The sequence below is a fragment of the Cynoglossus semilaevis genome, chromosome 13 (genome assembly GCF_000523025.1).
Source record: "Cynoglossus semilaevis isolate Cse_v1.0 chromosome 13, Cse_v1.0, whole genome shotgun sequence".
Taxonomy (NCBI): domain Eukaryota; kingdom Metazoa; phylum Chordata; class Actinopteri; order Pleuronectiformes; family Cynoglossidae; genus Cynoglossus; species Cynoglossus semilaevis.
The window spans coordinates 20,442,069-20,462,551 of NC_024319.1; the positions used below are offsets into that span (position 1 = coordinate 20,442,069).

Consider the following 20,483-nt stretch of genomic DNA (forward strand, 5'->3'; position numbering starts at 1 on the left):
GGTTGCGGATATTTCCTAAATTGTACTTGCAGGTACCGAGGTCCAAATAGGCCTCTTTGCGCAGACTAGGATCAGGGATCCACTGATCTGCAAACTCTGGGAGGCGCTGAAAGATCATGTAGCTGGAAGGTTCGACATAGAGAAGCTGATCGCCATCAAACTCAATGTCATACTGACCATCACTCTCCTCCTGCCGCTGGCAAAGGGTCAAAAAGCGAAGTAAATGTTTACCTGTGGGACATACAAACAACATGAGTTGAACTGCTGTGTGTAGTGAGTTGCCATTTTTTTGGGCTTGGACAGATGTAGGTTTTACTGAGCAATTGGTAAATCGCAAACTTTTTAAATCATCAATTGCTTTTTTGATGCACTGCATTGTTATGTACAAACATTTCATAAAAATATAAATCAATTCAAAAGGAGTGTTGGGTGCACCATCACCAACAGCTGTAGTCCCACCTCAAACTCTTTCATGGGTGTTGAGACACGTGATGACACCAGTACTAAGTGGTGCTGATCAAAATCCCAGCCTTCACTACTGTTTTATCTGTATCTGCATGTGTATTCAGAGCCAATGAGCATAAATTTTCAAAATAACTATAATTCAAGAGAAACTCTGTTAAAGTGCAAAACACAAATGTGTAAATAAATAAATGTATGAACTAACCCTACCCTTTACTTTCCAGAAAAAAGGCTAACATTAGGCAATTTATCTTCTATATTTTGGTCTGCCTTTGTACTGCTAGCATTTTTGTTTTTAATTATGCCTTTTGAAATTGTGATTATTGTAAATTTTGAAATTGTGATATTTACCAAATTAAAAAGTAATTAGTGATTTTTGTAAGTAATTAGATATGTGCTTCATTCTGAACACTTTTGATTAGTCTTAGGTAATGGATGAATTTTCATGGTAAAATTTTGCATAGTATTGAAGGTCATAATGTGTTTTATTCTAGTTACATATTTGCTACATCGCTGACTAACTTAATAAAAATAACTTTCAGCCATTTGTCTTCCAACACACTGCAGATACATTCTTATGTGAAAGGCTACAACAAATCAACAAGATTTCAACCAAATACAGAAGCCAATGTAGACATTTTTCACCCCTCATCATAATTATAAAGGCAACAGCATTACATTCATGTTTTGACCCTCTAAGCTGAATCTAAAATGCAGAGGCTTTAGATTTATTTTATATACAGTTCCAGTGTTTTGGTTTCATCTGTATTCATTGTATGCTTATACTCATACTCATACACATGAAAACAAATCTTACCTTGGCTGCACAAAGGAAGAGGAAGGAGCAGCAGCAGGAACAGGTTCGGTCCCATGTTGCATGTCAGGTACTGCAAACCTGTTAGAGGGCAGATGGAGTTTTTACTGTAGCTTGTACCTCCCACTTATCACTGCCAATAACAGCAATCAAATATTGTGACTCACTGACAACTCAGCTGTTGCTACCTTGAACACCAAGGGCGGTTTTAAAACGAATATATACTGCCATCTAGTGGACAAGAGCTATAAATACATGACGAATAAGTAGACGACCTTGTTACATAGCAAGTATTTTCCAACGCTGCATCTTTGTCATTACTTTTAAATTCACAGGTTATTTATCAAGGGACGTAGGTGAAAAAATTGTATCAAGTAACGGATGTGAATTAAGTAACGAATGTGAATACAAACATGCTCATGTTCCATTGTTGCCACAGTATCTATTAAGACATCAGACACAGCAAACACATACACCTGCTACTTGAAGAGAATCATATCAAAAGACACCAACATCATCAAGGAATGTTTAAAGCATCTTGAAGAATCTTTACATCAAAAATGTGAAGCTCTAAAACAAAAAGGTTGTACCTTTGTTGTTTAATTTTCCGATGTTTGTTTCCAAATACCAATCCAGGAGGCCGCAGCACAGCATTATCCTCGGAGAGCATCATCATAGTGTGTTATCTAGGGTAGAAGAAAACACTACAGGGTCCATCATTAGGATTATTTTCATACACCAGGTGTGGAATTGTTTGAAACAGAATCTCAGACATCACAAAGTTAAAGTACAGAAGTGAATATTTTAATAAACAGTTTAATAGTTGTCAAATGAAAGGTTGGAGAAGCAGCAGTAACTGATAGGAAGGCTCATCAGGAAATCAACTAAAACAGTAAAGAGGAATGTGGAAAATATTGTATTATTATTGAAAAACAAAGTCGAGTCAAAATGACTGAACAGCAGTATAACAGTTTGTGCAACAGCAAATACACTTAAGTATGTACACGCAAATCTTATTCTACTGAACATTCAACAACAGTATCTGAACCAGGAGTACATTTCAGTCTTTGTGGAAAAACTGTGGTCTTACTCTTCTTCAGTCATCTCTCAGCAGCCAACAGAAGTCTTTAAAATAACCAAGTGCTGCAGAGGTTCTTTAGCTTCGTGCTACGCTGCATCACTGCTTTAGGAAATTCGCCATGGAAATAAGAAAGCTACGCTGTAATCTGATTAACATTGAGCTCCTAAATGAACAAGTGCTATATTTAAATGACTGTTTGATGATGTAAAGGCTGATCTCCGACAACTGCAGACAGACATTTCTGTCATATTAATCTCTAAGCTTTTGTAATTATATAAAGGAAATGTTTTTATATACTGTGTTATGAATCCTATCTGGTTTGAAACAAAAATGCAGTTACTAGACGTGGTAAACAGACTTGAGAGGAGAAAATGGTAGCCGTAAAGTAGTGACATTTCCCAGAATGCCGTTGTAAACAGCTTTGTGTTGGTTTTCAACTGCCAGAAAACATTGTTTCACTTCTAATCTGTGAGCAGTAGAAAGCTTAAAAACAAATCTAAATGTTTTTTTTCCAATTTTCTGATATTGTTTTTACCCTCCTGGATCAATAAGGCCTAGGAGTCTGTAGATGGTCCCAAAGGAGAAATCTGGCCATTTCCAATATAGTGCTGCTGTTTTTGTCACCAAGTACTGCCAGTACAGAAATAGACTCTTTTGATAGACATTTTTTGTTGATAGCGATCTAAGTACTATATTCTCGCTCAAAATAGTATTACAACTACTACACAACATGAAACTTATGGGACATAATTGCTTTCCATGAAGCTCATACCAGTCCACACCTTTGAGGAAAACTACAACGAGGTGCCATCAGAACTCCTCCCTCCACAGTCCTTCTCAAAAGCAAGGCAGACTTTCTTGGCCTCTAGAAACTTGGCCTCCACTGCAGTTACTGCAGGTTTATCCAGACATCACAGGCATGAAAGCAAAGCTGCATTTAGAGGTAGACAGAATACTGTCTGACCCCCTGTACCTAGTAACCTTAAACACTGTGTTAACCATGGCTGGATTTCTCCTACTGATGCAGCACAGTGGATATTTGGGACAACAAAAGTAAGGCTTGTGACCACATAGCTACAGCAATAGCTCTAACTCACAATGAACACAAGTGGGAAAATAAAACAAATAAATAAGGGCTCTACTACTCCGTGGCCACAGAGGAGATACCTTTAAAGGCCAGACAAAGCAGATGTGGAAACTGGCCCATCTTTCCACTTCCTTTTTATATTACTTCAATTCCCTCTTTGGGGGATCACCATAAAATTCTTCTTTATAAAAGAAACATAAATTTGTACAATTATTTACAAAGAGAGGGGGAGAGGATTAGGGCATTTAGTGTTTGGGTTTGATGTTGATCCACAGAGAAATAGTTTTCCATCCCTCAGTCCCACATTCACAATATCTTATTGTTTGTTGTTTTTCTTTTTAACTGTATCTTCATGTCTCAGCCCACTTCAATTTCAGGGAGTCTTGTGTCCTGGGCCAGCCCAGGTCCCTGAGTTATTTAAGATTTCACTCCAAGCCAGGGCAGAGCATCTCAGCCAGAGTCTGAATCACTGGTGTCTGAGGAGGACGAGGAGGAGGATGAAGAAGAAGAGGAGTCAGAGCTGGAGCTGCTGCCACTAAGCCGAGAAGGCTGAGTGTGTGTCTCCACTGCACTGGTCTTCTCCACTGAAAGAGGAAGACAAGGAGGGAAAAAAATATATTTAATTATGACAAAAAACAATAAGTTCAGAAATAATAAGAAATAAAAGATAATAAATTAATTGTAGAAAGATTAAAGAGGGGTAGGAGCAAGGATACAGGCAGAAAAACAGAAGCAAAATAACTAAACAAGTTTGGACAATCTTTTTACATATCTACATTATAAAAATAAATGTACGCATTTTCTCCACACGTGTGCACCACACACACCCACATGCACAGAAACAGAGTAAATGTACTGTGCAAGCTCACCTTTGGGTTTGGTGGGCTTCTTCACAGAGTTCAGTTGCCCACTGACGTCCTGCAGCCTCCTCTCCAGCTCCATCCTCTTCTCTAAGGTCAGCTCCTCCTTAGATTTTCCAACGCAGCTTTTCTTTCCTTTTACAAGGAAAGAACCACGACAAGACACAAACATGTTATTGACTGAAATATGTGGGTGAAGCAATAACGTCTGTGGCCCTCAGCCCACCTTGCTCAGTATAAGGTTTCCGTGGCTTTTTCCTTAAACAAGTCATGACATAACGCTCCAGCTCTTTCAGTGTGGATGGCTTCAACGTTTCAAAGTCTATCTCTATCTCTTCTGGGTTGGTGTCCCTCAGTGATGGCTCCCTGGACTGGATGATGTGAACCACACGTCCCAGCTTCTCTCCAGGCAACTTATTAATATCGAGGCTCAGCTGACGCTTTTCGTCGTACGTCATGGGCACGATCTCTTCCTCTTCTTCAGAATCGTAATGTGGCAGCATAGAAGGAGCCACAGGGGGGTAGAATGGCTTCTTTGGTGGCCTGAAAATTTGGGAGGAGAGGGTTGAAAAACAGTCCTTACAACAGTACAATAAAATTGTTTTATTCCATATAACCCTTTGAAAATTAAAATTCAAACATAAACCACAAATTGTTTTTAACTTGACTATTTAAGGGTGGGTCTCCACCTTTAAATAGTAGTGAATTGATTCTCACACATACTTGCTGTTCTTGTTGCTCTTCTTTGCCTGACTCTTCTTTGGCTGTGAGCCTCCTGCTTTGACAGCTTTGGTCTTCAGCATCTTGCTGGGCATCTTCCACTCCTCTGAACCTGCTCTGCTCCTGATGCCTCGACTCTTCTTATCAAGCTTTTTCTTTTTCTTCTTCTCTTTTTTCTCTTTCTTCTCTTTTTTCTTCCTAGGCTTGACAATGGGCCCTTGAGAGAGGGCAGCTAGCTGCTCATGCATGGCTCTCAGCTGGAAGATTTAAAGAAAGAAAAATTGCAAAATTCTTAATATGTCATAGAAGAGACTTGAATTCTTCTAAGTAAATTAAAGAAAATAACTGAACAGACTTCATACCTGTGTGCATACTTGATCCTGTAACTCAGCCAGGCGATGTGCTCGCTCTTCCTCACTGTCAGAGCTCGGGCTGCTCTCTGTCTCTTCGCTCTCACTGCTAGGCTCGCTCTCCGAAGTGGAGGAGGAGGATGACGAGGATGACGAAGAAGAGGACGAGGATGATGTTGGGTGGCCACTCAAAGACATAGATGTGTGATCCATGTGAGGTTCATCAGGCATTTTGGCAAATCGGAACTCAAACACATCCTGTGGTGAAGAAATTGGTAAGAAATCATCTCTTTCCATTCCTGTCTTATACTCATTCTGAATCTGCCCATCTCACCTGCAGCTTCCTTGCCATGCCCACAACATCATGGTCAGGAGGGTTGTACTTGTAGCAGTTGGAGAACATGAGTCTAACATCGCTTGCAAACTGCTGAGCATCTCTGTATTCACGACAGTCCATTTTCCTCTATACATAAATAAATGTGAAGTAAGAGATGCATTAAAATGTGTCTGGTCTGCTAACAAACACATCCGTCATTAAAACCCTACAAAACAAGTCCATATAAAATACAAAAATATAAAAATACAGTTGTTTCACCCCAAACAATATAAAAATATATATGTAAAGCAACTCTACTGATATACAGTTAGTATTAATAATTAAATTGCCTCCCAATTCTAGAAATGATCAAAACGATAATGACCAACATGCACAATGGCCGTCATCACAAGAACTGCACCTCTCACTATGCAGCTTTACCTTGATGGTACTGAGGTCCATTGGACACTTGATGATGTCGTGATAGTCATGCAGGCCCAGTGCACTGGCGTCCACAGGTGTGTAGAAAGGCCAAGCATATGCAGCGTGTTTCTTTGACAACATGTCCTTCAGCAGCCCACTGCAATACCTCAGCTGTGGACTGAGTTTGCTTTTCTTCAAAGACTGGGGCTGCACAGAATCGGGCAAGTCCTTCTTAGGGGGCTTAATGGGTCGCCCGCTGCCAACTCTGCGTCCACCGCCTGCCATCATTGGTTGGAGAAGGACGGGGCCTCCAGGGCTCCTGACAAGACCCATGCCAGGTGGAGTGTCTAGACTAATGCCTCCCATGGAGGAAATGGAATGCATGGAGGTGTCGTGCAGTTGGCCGCCGTGTCCTCCTTTCCCCAAACCGACCATGTGTGTTCCCCCAGACATGCCTACACCCGACATCCCCACGGCGGACATACCAACAGCAGACATCCCCACGCCAGACATGCCAACTGTTAAGCCCATGGTGGATGGAGTGGTGGTGTCTGCCTTTCTTTTTACTCCTTTTTTCTACAAAGAGACAGAATTTAAAAAGTCACTAAATGGTATCAAAGGTTTGTAAGCAACTAAGGAGTTTGTATGATGGGTGGCTCGATTGCTATTGGTCTGGTATTAGTCAAAATTTCAGGATCGATCATAGAAAAAAAAAAATTAAACAACATTTTTTAAAAAAAAGCACGCTATAGCTCGTCTTATCTGGTACCCAAGCCCGAATACTCAACTTAACTTTGCACAACTGACATAAACAGGGCATGCTGAAGTAGAAAAGAAGGTATGAAATGGATATCGGAATCTGCAGATACTCAGTTTCAGCATTGTTCTCAAACATGAAAAGGTTGTATCGAGCCATCCCTAATTTGTACACGGCTCAAGAGCTACCATTACTTGTATTAATGTGCTGTTGCTGTGTAACGCACCTTGGTTTTGGGCTGTGTTGGTGGGAGGCCCATGATGTTCGCTGGAGGCAGGCTTTTAGTTAAGACAGTCTGTGGAGAGTTGGCCAACATGGACTCCCCAGTGTCAGATGACGAGGGAGAGTAGGCTGACTGAGAAACTGCCGGTACCTGCTGTGCCCTTGATGCTTTGAGGAAAAAGTACATTTCGCTTTAGCAGTGAAATCTCTTTTTAAGTCCCCAGCTAGAGACTGATGGGTGAGTTCACAGAAGGCAAGAAGTTGAAGGGTGCCTCATTAACTTACCATTAGCTTTTCGACCTCTTCCTTTGCTTTTGTTTCTAGGAGTCGGAGCAGGAAGCTCTATTTCATCCTGAGGCATCTGAGCTACCTTCTGGAGAAAGATCTTCTCCAAGGACTGGGCCATCAGCACAATGTCGTCTGTGGGCTAACAATTAAAATGTATTCAAGAAACCATTAGTACTATATAGAAACAAATACAAAAAAAAATTAACACGCATGTAATTTTTTTTTTTTTAAATAAATGTTTATACAATAAAGTATTCAAATGTTTAAAGACATTGGGAGAACTCATCACTGCTGAGTTTGCAGATTATTGTTATATATTGAAATATTTTTCACTATGGCAGAATTTCATTATAAAATATTTAAAAACTGACACATAGTCCACCTTGACCTACCTTGTTGTAAATGTAGCAGTTTGTAAACATTGTGTTAAAGTCCTGGATGCATTCACTTGCACTACGGTAGAAGTTGTTCTCCAGACGCTTTTTTATAGTGCCCATGTCCATGGGTTGTTTGATGATTTTGTGGTAATCCTGGAAAAGAGAGGGTATTTTTTTTTTAAAATATGCAATTTCACAAACTTCATTCCCCCCATAAGAGTTTAAAGCATTTTATTCTATTGTGGTTTCAAAATAAGTGTCAATTATTTGTTAATTATTCATCTGATATATAATTCAAAAAGACCATAAACATGCATCTTAAACATAGTTTATTTAAGTCCTTCAAATTTGAAAGATGTCACTAAAAGATGGACATAAAAGCTGACATGTTTATGACAAGTCCAATTTTCAACTCACTGGTAGGTTCAGTCTGTAGGCATCTACAGGCTCATGAAAAGGCCAAGCAAAGTGATGCCTCCACAGAGACTTCACCACTGTCTTCTGGAGGTACTGTAGCTGGTTGGTCATCCTGCCTGGTCTATTAGGATCCTTGACTGGAGGTTGTGGTGGTGCTGGGGGCCCCTGGGGCAGTGAGTGGGGCAGGGAGGGGCTCTCAAAGTCCTCGTACAGTAGGGAGGGCTTGCGAATGCGTTTGCCAGAGGCGGTGTGTTGGTCCATTCCGCCAGTGGACAACCCGACCATGGAGCTGAGAGAAAGCACAGGGGAGAAATATTTAATACAGCGGGGGGTAAAAAATATTGTCACTAGAAATAATTAGAAACATCATAATAGTCCTTAACACTAAGAACCGTTACTGGTGTTTTATCCCATAGTGGCATTTCTCTTTTCACTCCATAGAACACCTTTAAATCCCCGTCGTAAAAAAAAAACAAATAACTGCCTACATTGGTGTAAAAAACATGAAGCTAAAGATTTTGGCCCAAACAACCCACAAAATCTGAATTAAATACAGGCACATAAATTCTTAAAGAGTTACTATACATTTTCTTTGGCCTAGTCTTTATGGGCTTGTTTATTAGATTTTTTTTTTAATGACCAAACTTTCATTTGTAAATACAAAAAGATGAGCAACATCTACACATATACAAAAGAAAGACTTCCTTTGATGACATCATTTACATGTAAAAACGACTATACGACCAGTGAAGCTAAGCTAACTTAACTCAGGCTTCTACAACAGAATTCTCTCAACAGCCTGCTACTTCTAACAGTGCCGTGGGAACCAAGTTTGTGATCACAGTCAAGGTAAAAACAGCAAATATGCATAAAAGGCATTCAATTATTACATTGAATTCACACAAAAAATATAGACAGTGTTGATTTTTATAATGTGACCAACAATAAAAAAACAACAACTCTTACTATTATTATTACTGACCTTAAATAACATTAAATATTGTGCAGTAAATATTAGTAGTGAGAGCAGTGTAAGACCCACTTCACTGTGCCAGCTCATATGTGCCCTGGAATTCACAGCTCACCAGTTTACAAAATTAACTTTCATCAAAATAAAAAGAACGATCCTTGGGGATCTCCTCTGGTGTGCAAAAACGTGCCCAAGCCTAAAAGTCCATCTTATGGGTTGGTGAGTTGTGAGGCATCACTCTAAGCAGACTTAAAAGCTGCACAAATACTTTGGTATTAGGTTGGATTTTTTACACAGGATTTTAAAACACTCCGGCTCTTACTTTTTTTGGGGGGGGGGAAAAACAAACACATTTTTTACTTAAACCCATCAACGAGTGCTTAATATAACCTTACAGTGTATGCAATACACAAATACAATACACAAGATTTTCTAGTATAAAATATGTACCATGGCTCAAAAAAGTTTGGGATTCACTGGTTTAAGCAGAGTACTTAGATTGCTTAGTATGAATTATTCAGGCACTGTACCTGCTTTATAGATCAAAATATGCACTTGCACAAACCTGAGAAATTTAAAAAAAAGTGTGTCGCCTGTTGCCTTGACTAAAGAGCTATGGTTCTACAGTTACTGCTTATTTAACAGGGTTTACAGCTTAAACTGACCTAACATTAACTTTTAGTAAAATCATTAAAGAACACCTATAGAACCCACCGTGGTAACAAAGACTCCTTCTGCAAGGGCAGATCTTAAAGTGCTCTCTAAGTTACATGACCAGTAATCAAAGAATTTACCCTAATGTGAGACAAATGTACTACATTAAATATACATATAAAAAGAGTAAGGTCCTCTTAAAATAGAAAACCTGGCCAAATCTTACAGCTGCTCAGTACGGCCATTAGAGAGCGAAGCAATATAAAAAGAAAATGTTACCTTTTTTTTTTATTCATTCAGCATTAACAAACTGTAAAAAGTGGTTTTAGTGATCTTTTTTGTTTTAAATACATGTGCCATCAATTCTCTTGAACGTGCTACAATAAAACTGCATTAACTGTATTGTATTGTTGTAGTTTCCTGGAGGGTAAAAAAAACAATACAATTTATTTTTACAAAGCCAAAAAGGATAAATGTCAAGCTAGACTTCTGTCTTGGTAACTATAGCTTTCTGATTTAAAAAAAATTACATGTCCTTTAATATCCGATTAATTACTATCTATTTAGCCAACACCGTATAGTATTTTAAACCAGGACATGTTTGTTGTCCTTTAATTTTTTGGGTTAGCATGAACAAAGCCCAATTCAAATTAATTATGATTACTTTAATCTTAATCCCTTCAACATCACGGCGAACATCTCTGTTGTCATAAAGACGGAGGCTTGTGTTTGCAGCAGCTGCAGGAGCAGCAGAAGAATCGCGTGGCTTTGACACCCCGCCCTCGCTGTTTGTAAACACCGTCTCAAAATGACACCTGCCCTTTACAGATTGTGATGTCAAAACTAGAGAATTAAAAGTAATGATTATCCAGAAGCGATTTATATAACAACACTGTCTCGGAAGAAGGATGGGACACTCGAACCTTCATCAAAGCCACACATTTTATAGAATAACGGAGGTTTTTAACGTTCGATAACCGTTTGCAATTTAATGCGACCGAACGTAACCCCCCGAGCACAACAAAGATACTGCCATAATTTTTTGTTCACAAGGCACTATTATTGTTTATATTCGGTATTTACCCCCAAGTAAATACTGTGTAAGTCATGAGAGCGAATGAATTAGCATTAGCAGGGCAATGAATGACAGTCAGTCGGTGAAGAAGATACCGGCTTTTAGCCTTTAGACCTGCAGTAATTACCTTCCTTCTTCTTGCCAGTGTTCAGTTCTATGCGACGCTCAACACATATAAAATATATAAATATTTAAAAGGTATAATTGTTTTTGCAAATAGTTAGTGTTCTGTCAAAATCTAACACGGTTAGCTAAGCACAACACATTATGCTAACAACAGCAGAAAAGCAAGATGACATCTAGCACCAAATGTGTCTTATTTAAGCAATACAGTGAAAAGTAAAACACCTATTCAAATCTTTACATTTGCTTGTTATAAACTAACGGGGACATTACTTGTCGTGAGACGGGTTGATGGCTGCTTCCATCGGGCTGCAGGCGGACTATTACGGTCCTATTTTCCCACTGGCTGATGAAGCCGTAGTTCCACCGAAGCACCACTTAGCTCCTCTGCAATGAAATGGCGCCGAGTCGTTTCCGCTTGACGCTTTATAAACCTACCACGTGGCAATAACCCGTATGTCCGGTCACGTGAAAGAAAGTTCTACTATTTGATTGGTTATTCCAGGAGCCAGTCTAGAAATGCACGTCTTTTGGTAAACCCAGTCAGTACATTTTGTTCTCTGTCATGTTTGTGTGTGAACACAAAGGGAGCTGGAGACGCACTGCGTTTATCTGATCAAATTCTATAAATTTGGCTTTAAAAAATCCCTGAATTCCGACTTTGCATTTATACAAGTCTGTGAGGATGGACCCTTATATGCATTTTTTGTATCTTTGTTGACTATGTTGCTTTGTGCTTCATAGTACTGTACGTCAGATTCCTAAAATCCAGAATGTGGAGCTATACTGTAAAGCGGAGTTTGTCGTATAAAAGGTACACTGTCCAGGCAAAATGTATGAAAAAGGTAACGTTTACACGAAAACGGACAAGGATATGTGTAGTTTAAGATGAAAAGAAATGTATTATCCCACGTCGAGGAACCCCAAACCTAACCTAACGTATTTCTAAACAGCAAAGATTTCTTTAAACACAGAACGCTAAACAAACAGTGTAAGCGAGCTCACTTTATTATTTTGGTTAAATAAATATGTGCATAGAAAAAAAACATGAAAATACCCAAGATTGATTTTACTATAGTTATTTACCCCAAGAAAAGTATAGGCAAGCAATACAACTTTTAGTTTTGTTTTTAGATTCAGATTGTTTTTATTTATTTTCTGCTTATTTTTTTTGGGATCCATCATGACTAAGTACTTTTCCTTATACTGTATACTTCTGTATTTTTCCAATTTTCTGAGATTTTTAGATACAGAAGAATACGTAAAAAGTAATGTTGTAAATAATTATATACATATATGGATGCATATATGTATAATTATACATCTGCAAGTGCTGGGTATACCTTGGATAGTTCAACAGGCTATTGCAAGACCACAAAAAGGGAAGAAGAAAAAAATACCCATTTAGACTTCACTTATGAAATAAAATGTATTATTATTATTTGTTGTTGTCCTTTTGTACTTGGGCTATCAAAACCTATATGTGCTCTTGAAAATATTGCTGAGTGAAGAGATACATCTTTTTTTATTTAAATACAAAATAGTGAACAATGATGAGAACAAGCTACAAAGAAAACCAAATATTTAACACTTTCAAATACTTAACAATTTCAGAATGTACACATCATTTTTTTCATCCAGATTCATCCATGTTTCCATATGAAATATTCTGTATCTAAATAAGCAGTGCAAGAAGCACATAGACAGTAAAACGTTTAATGATAACTTGCTAAAGTATTCCTAAAAAAATAATATGTATCTTGCGTGGTGAGACTAGTACACTGGCTTGTGACAGCTAATTGCCATATCAAAAAATTAGTTAGAAAAATATCAGTGAACCAAATATTTAAAGTAGCTCTAATTATATTTTCCTTAGATTCTTTTTTTGCAGGTCAGTGCAATGTGGTCAATTAAGGGTTAACCGTGTTAAATTATTCCCTGTATTTTTCCCATTTAGTCTGGTATTTCCAAAATAAGGTTTCACCCTTCAAATGGGGTGCACAGAAAAGCAAAGTCATTCTACAATGACAATTGCAAGTGCAATTTTACAACTAAATCTACATGTAGCTGCAAATCAACTTTGGAGGCTTACAGTAAGTGCAACTCTGAAGGTATCACTGGGCATCATTCCTCTTCCTAACGTTGAAAGCTCATGTTGTACATTTTCAACATCGCAGCATAGAGTCCGTCTCTCTTCAGCAGCTCTTGGTGACTTCCTTCTTCTTTAACTGTCCCTTCGCTGAGAACAATGATGTGACTGGCCTTCTCCACAACACTCATCTTGTTGGAAATCAGCAGCACTGAGCAACTGTTGCCCTGGTTCAACAAAGCTTGAAGGACCTGTCAAGTGCAATCATAACTTGCTGTTACATGAAGAAAATAAGTGAAAACTAAGTTAAAGTTTAAGAAAAAGAATAATCTTCCTACCTGGTATTCATTTTCAGAGTCCAACTCACTGGTAGCATTATCGAGTATCAGGATTCTGGGACGTCTGATCAAAGCTCTGGCAATAGAAATGCGCTGCTTTTGGCCTCCGGACACCTGACCTCCCTTGTCTCCAGCATCTATGCAACAGAAGTATTTGTTTACTTTAAACTGTTAAACCTTACAAATAACATTAACAGAGAGATGGCATGCATTTATATTAAGGATGTCAGATAATATCGGCTGACCGTTATTATCAGCCCGATAATAGAATAATTATGTAATATCTGTAAGAATCGTTATTGTTTGTACCTCTGATAATGAAAACCCGATAATTCAATACTTGGGTTTTGCCACATATGCGCTTGTGAAACGCGCTTTCGAGGGGAAACGACTGCGAATATCAGTATCGGTTGATATCAGAATTGGAAGTGTTGGGATAATATCGGCATATCAGATATTAGCAAAAGGTTAATATCGGACATCCTTAATTTATATACATACTGTAGTCATTTAGCCTTATGGGAAGAGACAGAAACATTGGCTACATTTTTACACAATTATGAGAAAGCCTATGTGAACCTGTATCGTATTGATTGGGCAGCCCCAGGATGAACTCGTGAGCGTTTGCCATTTTGGCAGCGTTGTACATGTCGGCATCAGACACATTGCTGCAGCCGTACTTGATGTTCTCACGAACAGAGCGTGCAAACAGCACACAATCCTGGCTCACAACGGCAATCTACGAACAAACAGTCAACAATGTCATAAAGAAAAAGAAAGTGTTTTTTTAAATCCATAACAAGATGAGAGAAAATATTAGCTAAACCATCATTGAGCTCACCAGCTACTTTCATTTCATTTCGTGTTGTGATTTCAACTGCAGAAAGACAGATTTTTTCTGTCTTATGGTTATTACATTTCAGCTAGGTGTCCATTATTTACAAAGTGGTGGTTTCATTATATATGTTATGTTATATATGTTTTTTTCCTAACTGAGTGAGTGTCCTTTGTTACCCCAACATAGTCTGAAGTAGTTGTTGTACTAAACTAAAAGGCAACTTCTTGTCATAAAAAAACATTCATCCACCACATAAATTAATGCTAAATTCAAAGAGCCCCCATTTCTGCTCTGCCTCCGTCCTCATGTGTCCTGGTGCTTGACATGTGCAGGCCTGCAGTTATGAAGTATCTGCGGGCATGAAGTTAAACGATAAAGCAGGCCCAGTGAGTCGTAAAATTACAATTTCACATGAGAAGTGAATGTGCTGCTGGAGGGTAAAATAAAACTCAAATATATAAAAATATTCCTGTGCATCGTGTATTATTAGATGTGCCAGTTTTATCAAAGAACAGCCAAAAGAATGTTAAAAAAATGCTGTTATTGTGACTGTCAAAGACGACAGCAGCCCGCTACTGTAGAAGCCTACCTTGTCATGTAGGAACTGGTCTTTGTAGTTTATCAATGGTTCTCCGTCCAGTAAAATCTCCCCTGCTTGTGGCTGGTAAAACCTTTCCAGCAGTTTTACACAGGTGGATTTCCCTGATCTGTTGAGCCCCACAAGAGCAGTGATTTGTCCTGGTTTTATCTCCATGGACACATCCTGGTGGAAGAAAAAAAAATCATTTTGCTATGCTAACAACAAAGAATTATCAGCATGGAACTATAGAAATGGCTGTAGGACACACATACCTGAAGAATCATTTTGCTTTTGTCTGTGTCTTTGTCTTTGTCACCATACGAAAAGCAGACATTTTTGAACTGAATGTGGCCTTTAAGGTTTTCTGGTGCCAAAGTACCATCCGGGGGCACTACTGGTTTCCGATCCATGTATTCAAAAATCTTTTCAGAGCGACCGATGGCCTTTCTTACCTCGGGATAACAACGAATAACAGCCTGAAAGAAAACCATTGGTGAAGGTTAACTAAAAAAAAGAAGAAGAAGAATTTTTAAAAAAAAGATCCGTTTATTCACATGCAGCTTACATCGACTGCTGAGGCAAACTGTAACTCGTACATGACGAATGACACCAAGTGTCCGCTGCTTACTGTCCCCTTGGTCACCAGAATCCCTCCATAGTAGAGAATGCACACTTTCAAAGCCAATGTGTTGATCTAAGAAATGCATGGCATGAAAAAAAATATATTTGGTGACATGAAAAATAAGAAACTATTAATTTTCACTTTTTAAAACATCCTGAGTAAAGATGTGCTGCTAATACACTGCAAAACAATATGATTGTCAGAATTCTACTCACACTGTTGGCCCAGGAAAAGGCTGCATAAGCCACAGATTCCTTTATTTTTATGTTGTACGTGTCCTCGAGCCTCTGTCTATACTTTTCAGTCTCGCCGTCCTCATTGGCAAAGCTTTTAACAGTCTTCATGCAGGAGAATGTCTCTGTGGCCACTTGGTTGGCCTTAGCCAGAGACTCCTGAACCTTCACAGCAATAGCCTGAAATACAGTTTGAAAAATATTTATGAGCACCGAGCCAATGAGTCACTCCAATTAGCAATTTTTAAACATATCTAATTGCAATTGTTTGCTGATGATTAATTAATATACTTGGATGATACGGAACATTCACCCGAACACCATTGTTTTTATTACGGGCCCTTAGAAAAATATTAAGACAAAGTTTCAGTTCCATAAAAAATATGTAGGTGTGACTAATGAATTAAAATATATAATTTCACATTTTTGTTATTTTCACACTGACAGCCGCTAGAGGGCACTCTAGGCTTGTGTACCAGTATCTGCTACTCCTGTTCCACTGAAAATGTACATGTTTGTTATTTTCACATTGACAGCTGCAAGAGGGCACTGGTATGATTTATACTCTATAGGAAAAAACAATGAACAACATTATTCTGCATTTGTTTTTATTTTATTTATTTGGGAAAAGTATACTTTAACATAAAGACATTTTGGTTTACCTGTTGAAAGCTTCCAGCAAATTCAGGAATGACCCAAATGATTGGCAGTGCCATGCAGGTCAACAAGGTTATTTTCCACGACTGGCACACCATGAAGTAGAGGAGGAAGCCGAGGCGTCCGACGTACCACATGACAAGGCTTAGTTCTTCGCTCAATGCTTCGCTCATTTCATTAGTGTCAGTGGTGATTCGCGACACCAGTTGACCTACGAAAACAGTTGAGTTTTAGATTTCTCCAAAAACATAACACACTTAAATAGACAAACGGGAAAATTTAATTCAAGATAACTTGTACATATTCAGGGTAAAACAGGATGTTTTCTAAATACTTCAGTTTCGTATTTGCTCACCCCAAGGGACTGTTTAGCCAAGGCCCACATACAAAAAAACTATAGAAAGTCATTATTCACTTTAAACTAACAGGCTGAAGTTAACCTGCAATTTGAGCACCCCCTATTGGATTCAATAGTCACTACTTCAGACAGCCTGTGATGGACTCTTACAGAGATTCAACACCCTGAAATGGACCTTTTATCCAAGTTAAAAGTTGAAGATGTACCTGTTTGTGTGCCATCAAAGAACGCAATTTCCTGTTTTAACACAGCCTCAAAAACAAGTCCCTGCACTGAGGCATGCACACGGTACATGGTGATATTGTACATGAGGTCGCAAAGTAATTCAAGGACAGCGCTGAAATAGACAACAGAACAGATGTCAGTGTCAAGTACATGAAGGTATCAACAATTTAGACAGATGAATACCCAAATAAAGAAATAATGCGACCTACATATCGATTTTACAAACACAAGGGCGAAAACACCGAACTGTGGTGCTGATATAGAATTGTCTGATGATAGCTGTGTTGTCTTACCTGATGGTGAAGATTCCACAAATGTGTGCTGAGCATTAAAATGGTATTTAAAGCTTGAGGTGCTTTGGTGAAACTAAACCATTTTTCCGTACTGTGTAAATGATATGTGTATCATCTGTGTTTTGGAACAAAGATCAGTGGATGGGAGTGAAAATATTGGATATTCAGTGCATGTCATTCTGCCCAGGTTTATAAGTGCATTAAAAATTACGGTTAGAATAACACTCTAGAACAGGCATGGGCAAACTAAGGCCCGGGTGCCAGATGCGGCCCGTTCATCTTTTTAATCTGGCCCGCCAAACTTTTCCAAACTATATAATTTATGTATCTTATCATTATACTTCTGCCTTTTCCTTGCAATACCCATGTTTCCCCAATAGGTGGTGTAGAAAATTTTAAAAACATTTTAGCATATTAGCTTTTATGCATGACTTTTACATCTTTACTGTTTGAATTCTGTTTAATTCTTTCATTTGTTCTCTTGTTTGAATAGAGCACTTTGTCCATCTGTGGTGGTTTGTTAGTGCTTTTGAAATAAAGTCAGGTTGTGTTGATAGCTAAAAAAGCTTACCTAAATCTGGCACGAGACAAACTTCTGGTCAAACAACGTGTTTCTCTAGAGCACTGCTGTGTAAGGTTACCTGGCCACCGTCAGCAGTGACATGATTTTAATGGCTTCATTGAATGCATCGGGTTCGTCTTCTTTACTGATCCAGTCTGCCACACGGCCGCTGTACTGCGGTATAGCCATCTCACCTGAGAGAACATTTTTTGTTAAGATATACAACGGACAGCTCTGTCTACATCCTAACAAAGTAACTTCAGAGTTTTATGTCACTCACCATAACAAGAGACAACCACAAGAGTCATCACAGTCACAAAGCGCCAACGGTAGGGCATGATAAAGTTACCGAGTCTCTTCAGAATGGCGACAGTATGTTCTTCGACTTTCTCTGACGGCGTTTTGGTGAACAGAAAGGAGATGTATTTACCCATGGAGACCTGAAGAGATGACATGTACCTGGTCCAATACAGCCAGGCCACAGCTGTCACCACATAACCCTGCAACACCTGCAGAAAGAAAAAAAAAGTATGAATTTTTTTATTCCTTTAAAGTAAATATATAATTGTTATTATAATTTATTATGAATATATCATTTTATTATATATTTATACATAGTTTTAGTATTATTAGGTCTTTTATGATTTCCAGCTCTAGGTGATGTTAATTAATGTTAAAGTACATTCACTGATAAAGTACATGTCACCTACCCCCTCCCATGAGTGCAGGCCCCACAGCTCCTCGACAGTGGACCGCTCCAGCACCCAGAGAAGAGTGTGGTAGACAGGGAAGAGGAAGCAGAGCACTAAAATACTCTGGAGTCCCTTGAAGCTTCTCATCCACGGAAGGCTGCCGGGGAAGGAATGGGCCAAGGAGATGAGGACGCATGCCCGTACCCCGCCAACTCCCCAAAGGGTAAAGAAGGGATGTGGCAGGAGGAGAGGTGAAAGCCGGACAAAGCGCAGGGCATGCACCACACACAGGTCCAAGCAAACGAGGAACACTGCGGAGAAGTAGCTCATTTTCTGCATCATGAGTGGACCCTGTAAAAACATACAAAGAGATGGAGACCAGATCGAGTCAGAAAAGATTCACAGGGTTTATTATTGAGCAACTTTATACCATTTGTGAAACATGCATGATACATCAGACACTTTCAATTAGGGACAAGTCTGGACTACAGGCAGGCCAGTTAAACAATTGATTGGTTATTGATTATTAAATGGATTACTACAATTCTCAAAGTCATGCCAGCATCAAAGATGTCAACCCTTGCATTTCTGAATCTGGGTGATCTTTTTTGTTTATGGCGTGCAAAATACATGCATTTTTTTCCACACACATTTTTTTCCATTGATTTTTGCTCCAGATAACTGAATATTGTCTGTTCCTGACTTGAAGGTTACTTTCACTTTGCTAAATCCTAGATTACTTTTGCTTTCCATTTTACACACTTGATTTCTATCACATAGTTCATTAAAATGAAAAGCACAAGCAGAATAAATACATCAAATCACATTCTCCCAATTTAAACTGTGCTGCTGCAGAAATATTTGACTCAGGAATTTGTTTTAGTTTGCTGCTTGTCGTTTCACGTTCACCTTCGCCACTGACTCGAATTTAAAAGCACGACGATAAAAACACACACAAAAAACATGTAGAACTTAATAAGGCTGTTAGTTTTTACAGAATAACTAGCCCCATCGACAGTGACTTTAGCAGCATTGTTTGTAGCATGGTTTGTTACAGTCCCCTTTAACAAAACCACTTCTTACCTTCTTACCACTCTCCTGGCAGACGTTGGAGTGCGTAAAACTATCACGATATTATACAAAGCACTCCAAAACAAACATATAAATAAGAAATAAGATTTGTTACTTAGTAACGACCTCAGTAGCCTGTAGCTAAGCTCACCGTGTTCTGCTTTGCATTTGGTTTCGTTCTCAAGCGAAACCGAAAGTAATCTCTCTAAAGTTCGTGGAAAGTCCCTCCCTTTCGAAACTAAGGAGGACATTTCGTTTTCCGAAATTGATATAAAATAATTTAAGCCATATTAGTTGTATTTAGGCAAGTACACGAGCACCTACAGCATATACTGTACCTGCTGTTAAAACAGAGAAAACAGTAGCAGCGAGCTGAGTGGGGTTTGTCCTTATGTAGTTCAACACTGACATCACGTGGCCAAACTAGTAACTGCAGGTCCTGTGAAAGAAAGCACATGCACAAATTTTCAGCAGCAATCACATAATTATTTGGTCAATGTTTTATTTCTCGTTTATTTTATTAATCGTTTAGGTAGAAAATAGTTTAAACATGGGTATTCGTTTAAGGGTTTGATTTTTGAAAATTGTTTTTAAGATTCTAAAAAGTTGTTTTGCTGGGAATTTTCAGTTTTATGCTTACATATTCTTTAATTCTTCAGAAAATATTTTATATTTTTGTCTGTTTTGGGCTTAATTTCATATTTTAATTCTGATGCTCAATCATAGCTGTAGTTTTAGTGATGATATTTATCTTTTAGCTTTTTATTTTATATAATATTTTATATTGTGCATGGTTTACCTGTTGATCTAAATTGACAGTAGGTATGACTGTTACTGTTTGTCCTTCTATGTGGCCCTGTCATGCACTGGTGAACTGTCCAGGGTGTGCTGTTGACCGCTGGGATTGGCTCCAGTTGTGTGACCCTGAA

General features: G+C 38.6%; 3 protein-coding genes across 5 annotated transcripts in view; all 3 read right to left on the minus strand.

The window, feature by feature from the left end:
• The window catches only part of LOC103388961 (H-2 class II histocompatibility antigen, A-U alpha chain-like), a 5,244-nt gene extending 3,305 nt beyond the window's left edge, over positions 1-1,939 (minus strand). Inside the window, exons 1-3 of the mRNA XM_008324203.3 lie at positions 1,867-1,939; positions 1,280-1,357; positions 7-231 (exon numbers count right to left, since the gene is read on the minus strand). Of these exons, the coding sequence (XP_008322425.2) occupies positions 7-231; positions 1,280-1,357; positions 1,867-1,930 (367 nt within the window). The 5' untranslated portion in view covers positions 1,931-1,939. The remainder of the gene's footprint in view (positions 1-6; positions 232-1,279; positions 1,358-1,866) is intronic.
• A 139-nt stretch (positions 1,940-2,078) lies between these two features.
• Positions 2,079-11,851, minus strand: brd2b (bromodomain containing 2b). The gene is made up of 12 exons (XM_008324199.3): positions 11,270-11,851; positions 8,175-8,463; positions 7,773-7,910; positions 7,378-7,519; positions 7,097-7,260; positions 6,132-6,689; positions 5,709-5,837; positions 5,387-5,632; positions 5,028-5,281; positions 4,531-4,847; positions 4,314-4,439; positions 2,079-4,028 (listed from the first exon to the last, which is right to left on the minus strand). Exons 1-12 carry the CDS (start codon positions 11,299-11,301, stop codon positions 3,895-3,897), a joined length of 2,529 nt encoding a protein of 842 aa, XP_008322421.1. The 5' UTR covers positions 11,302-11,851; the 3' UTR covers positions 2,079-3,894.
• A 261-nt stretch (positions 11,852-12,112) lies between these two features.
• tap1 (transporter 1, ATP-binding cassette, sub-family B (MDR/TAP)) lies at positions 12,113-19,972 on the minus strand. 3 transcript variants are annotated; one of them, XM_025061236.1, is made up of 13 exons: positions 19,893-19,972; positions 18,502-18,834; positions 18,072-18,300; positions 17,871-17,985; positions 16,918-17,048; positions 16,359-16,564; positions 15,679-15,876; positions 15,407-15,535; positions 15,114-15,317; positions 14,851-15,024; positions 14,003-14,162; positions 13,424-13,560; positions 12,113-13,336 (listed from the first exon to the last, which is right to left on the minus strand). In XM_025061236.1, exons 2-13 carry the CDS (start codon positions 18,823-18,825, stop codon positions 13,133-13,135), a joined length of 2,211 nt encoding a protein of 736 aa, XP_024917004.1. In that variant the 5' UTR covers positions 18,826-18,834; positions 19,893-19,972; the 3' UTR covers positions 12,113-13,132. The 3 variants fall into 3 exon arrangements, with proteins under 3 accessions (XP_024917004.1, XP_024917005.1, XP_008322416.1); XM_025061237.1 differs by lacking the exon at positions 19,893-19,972 and adding an exon at positions 19,706-19,855; XM_008324194.2 differs by lacking the exon at positions 19,893-19,972 and adding an exon at positions 19,567-19,833.
• Between the last annotated feature and the right edge of the window lie 511 nt (positions 19,973-20,483).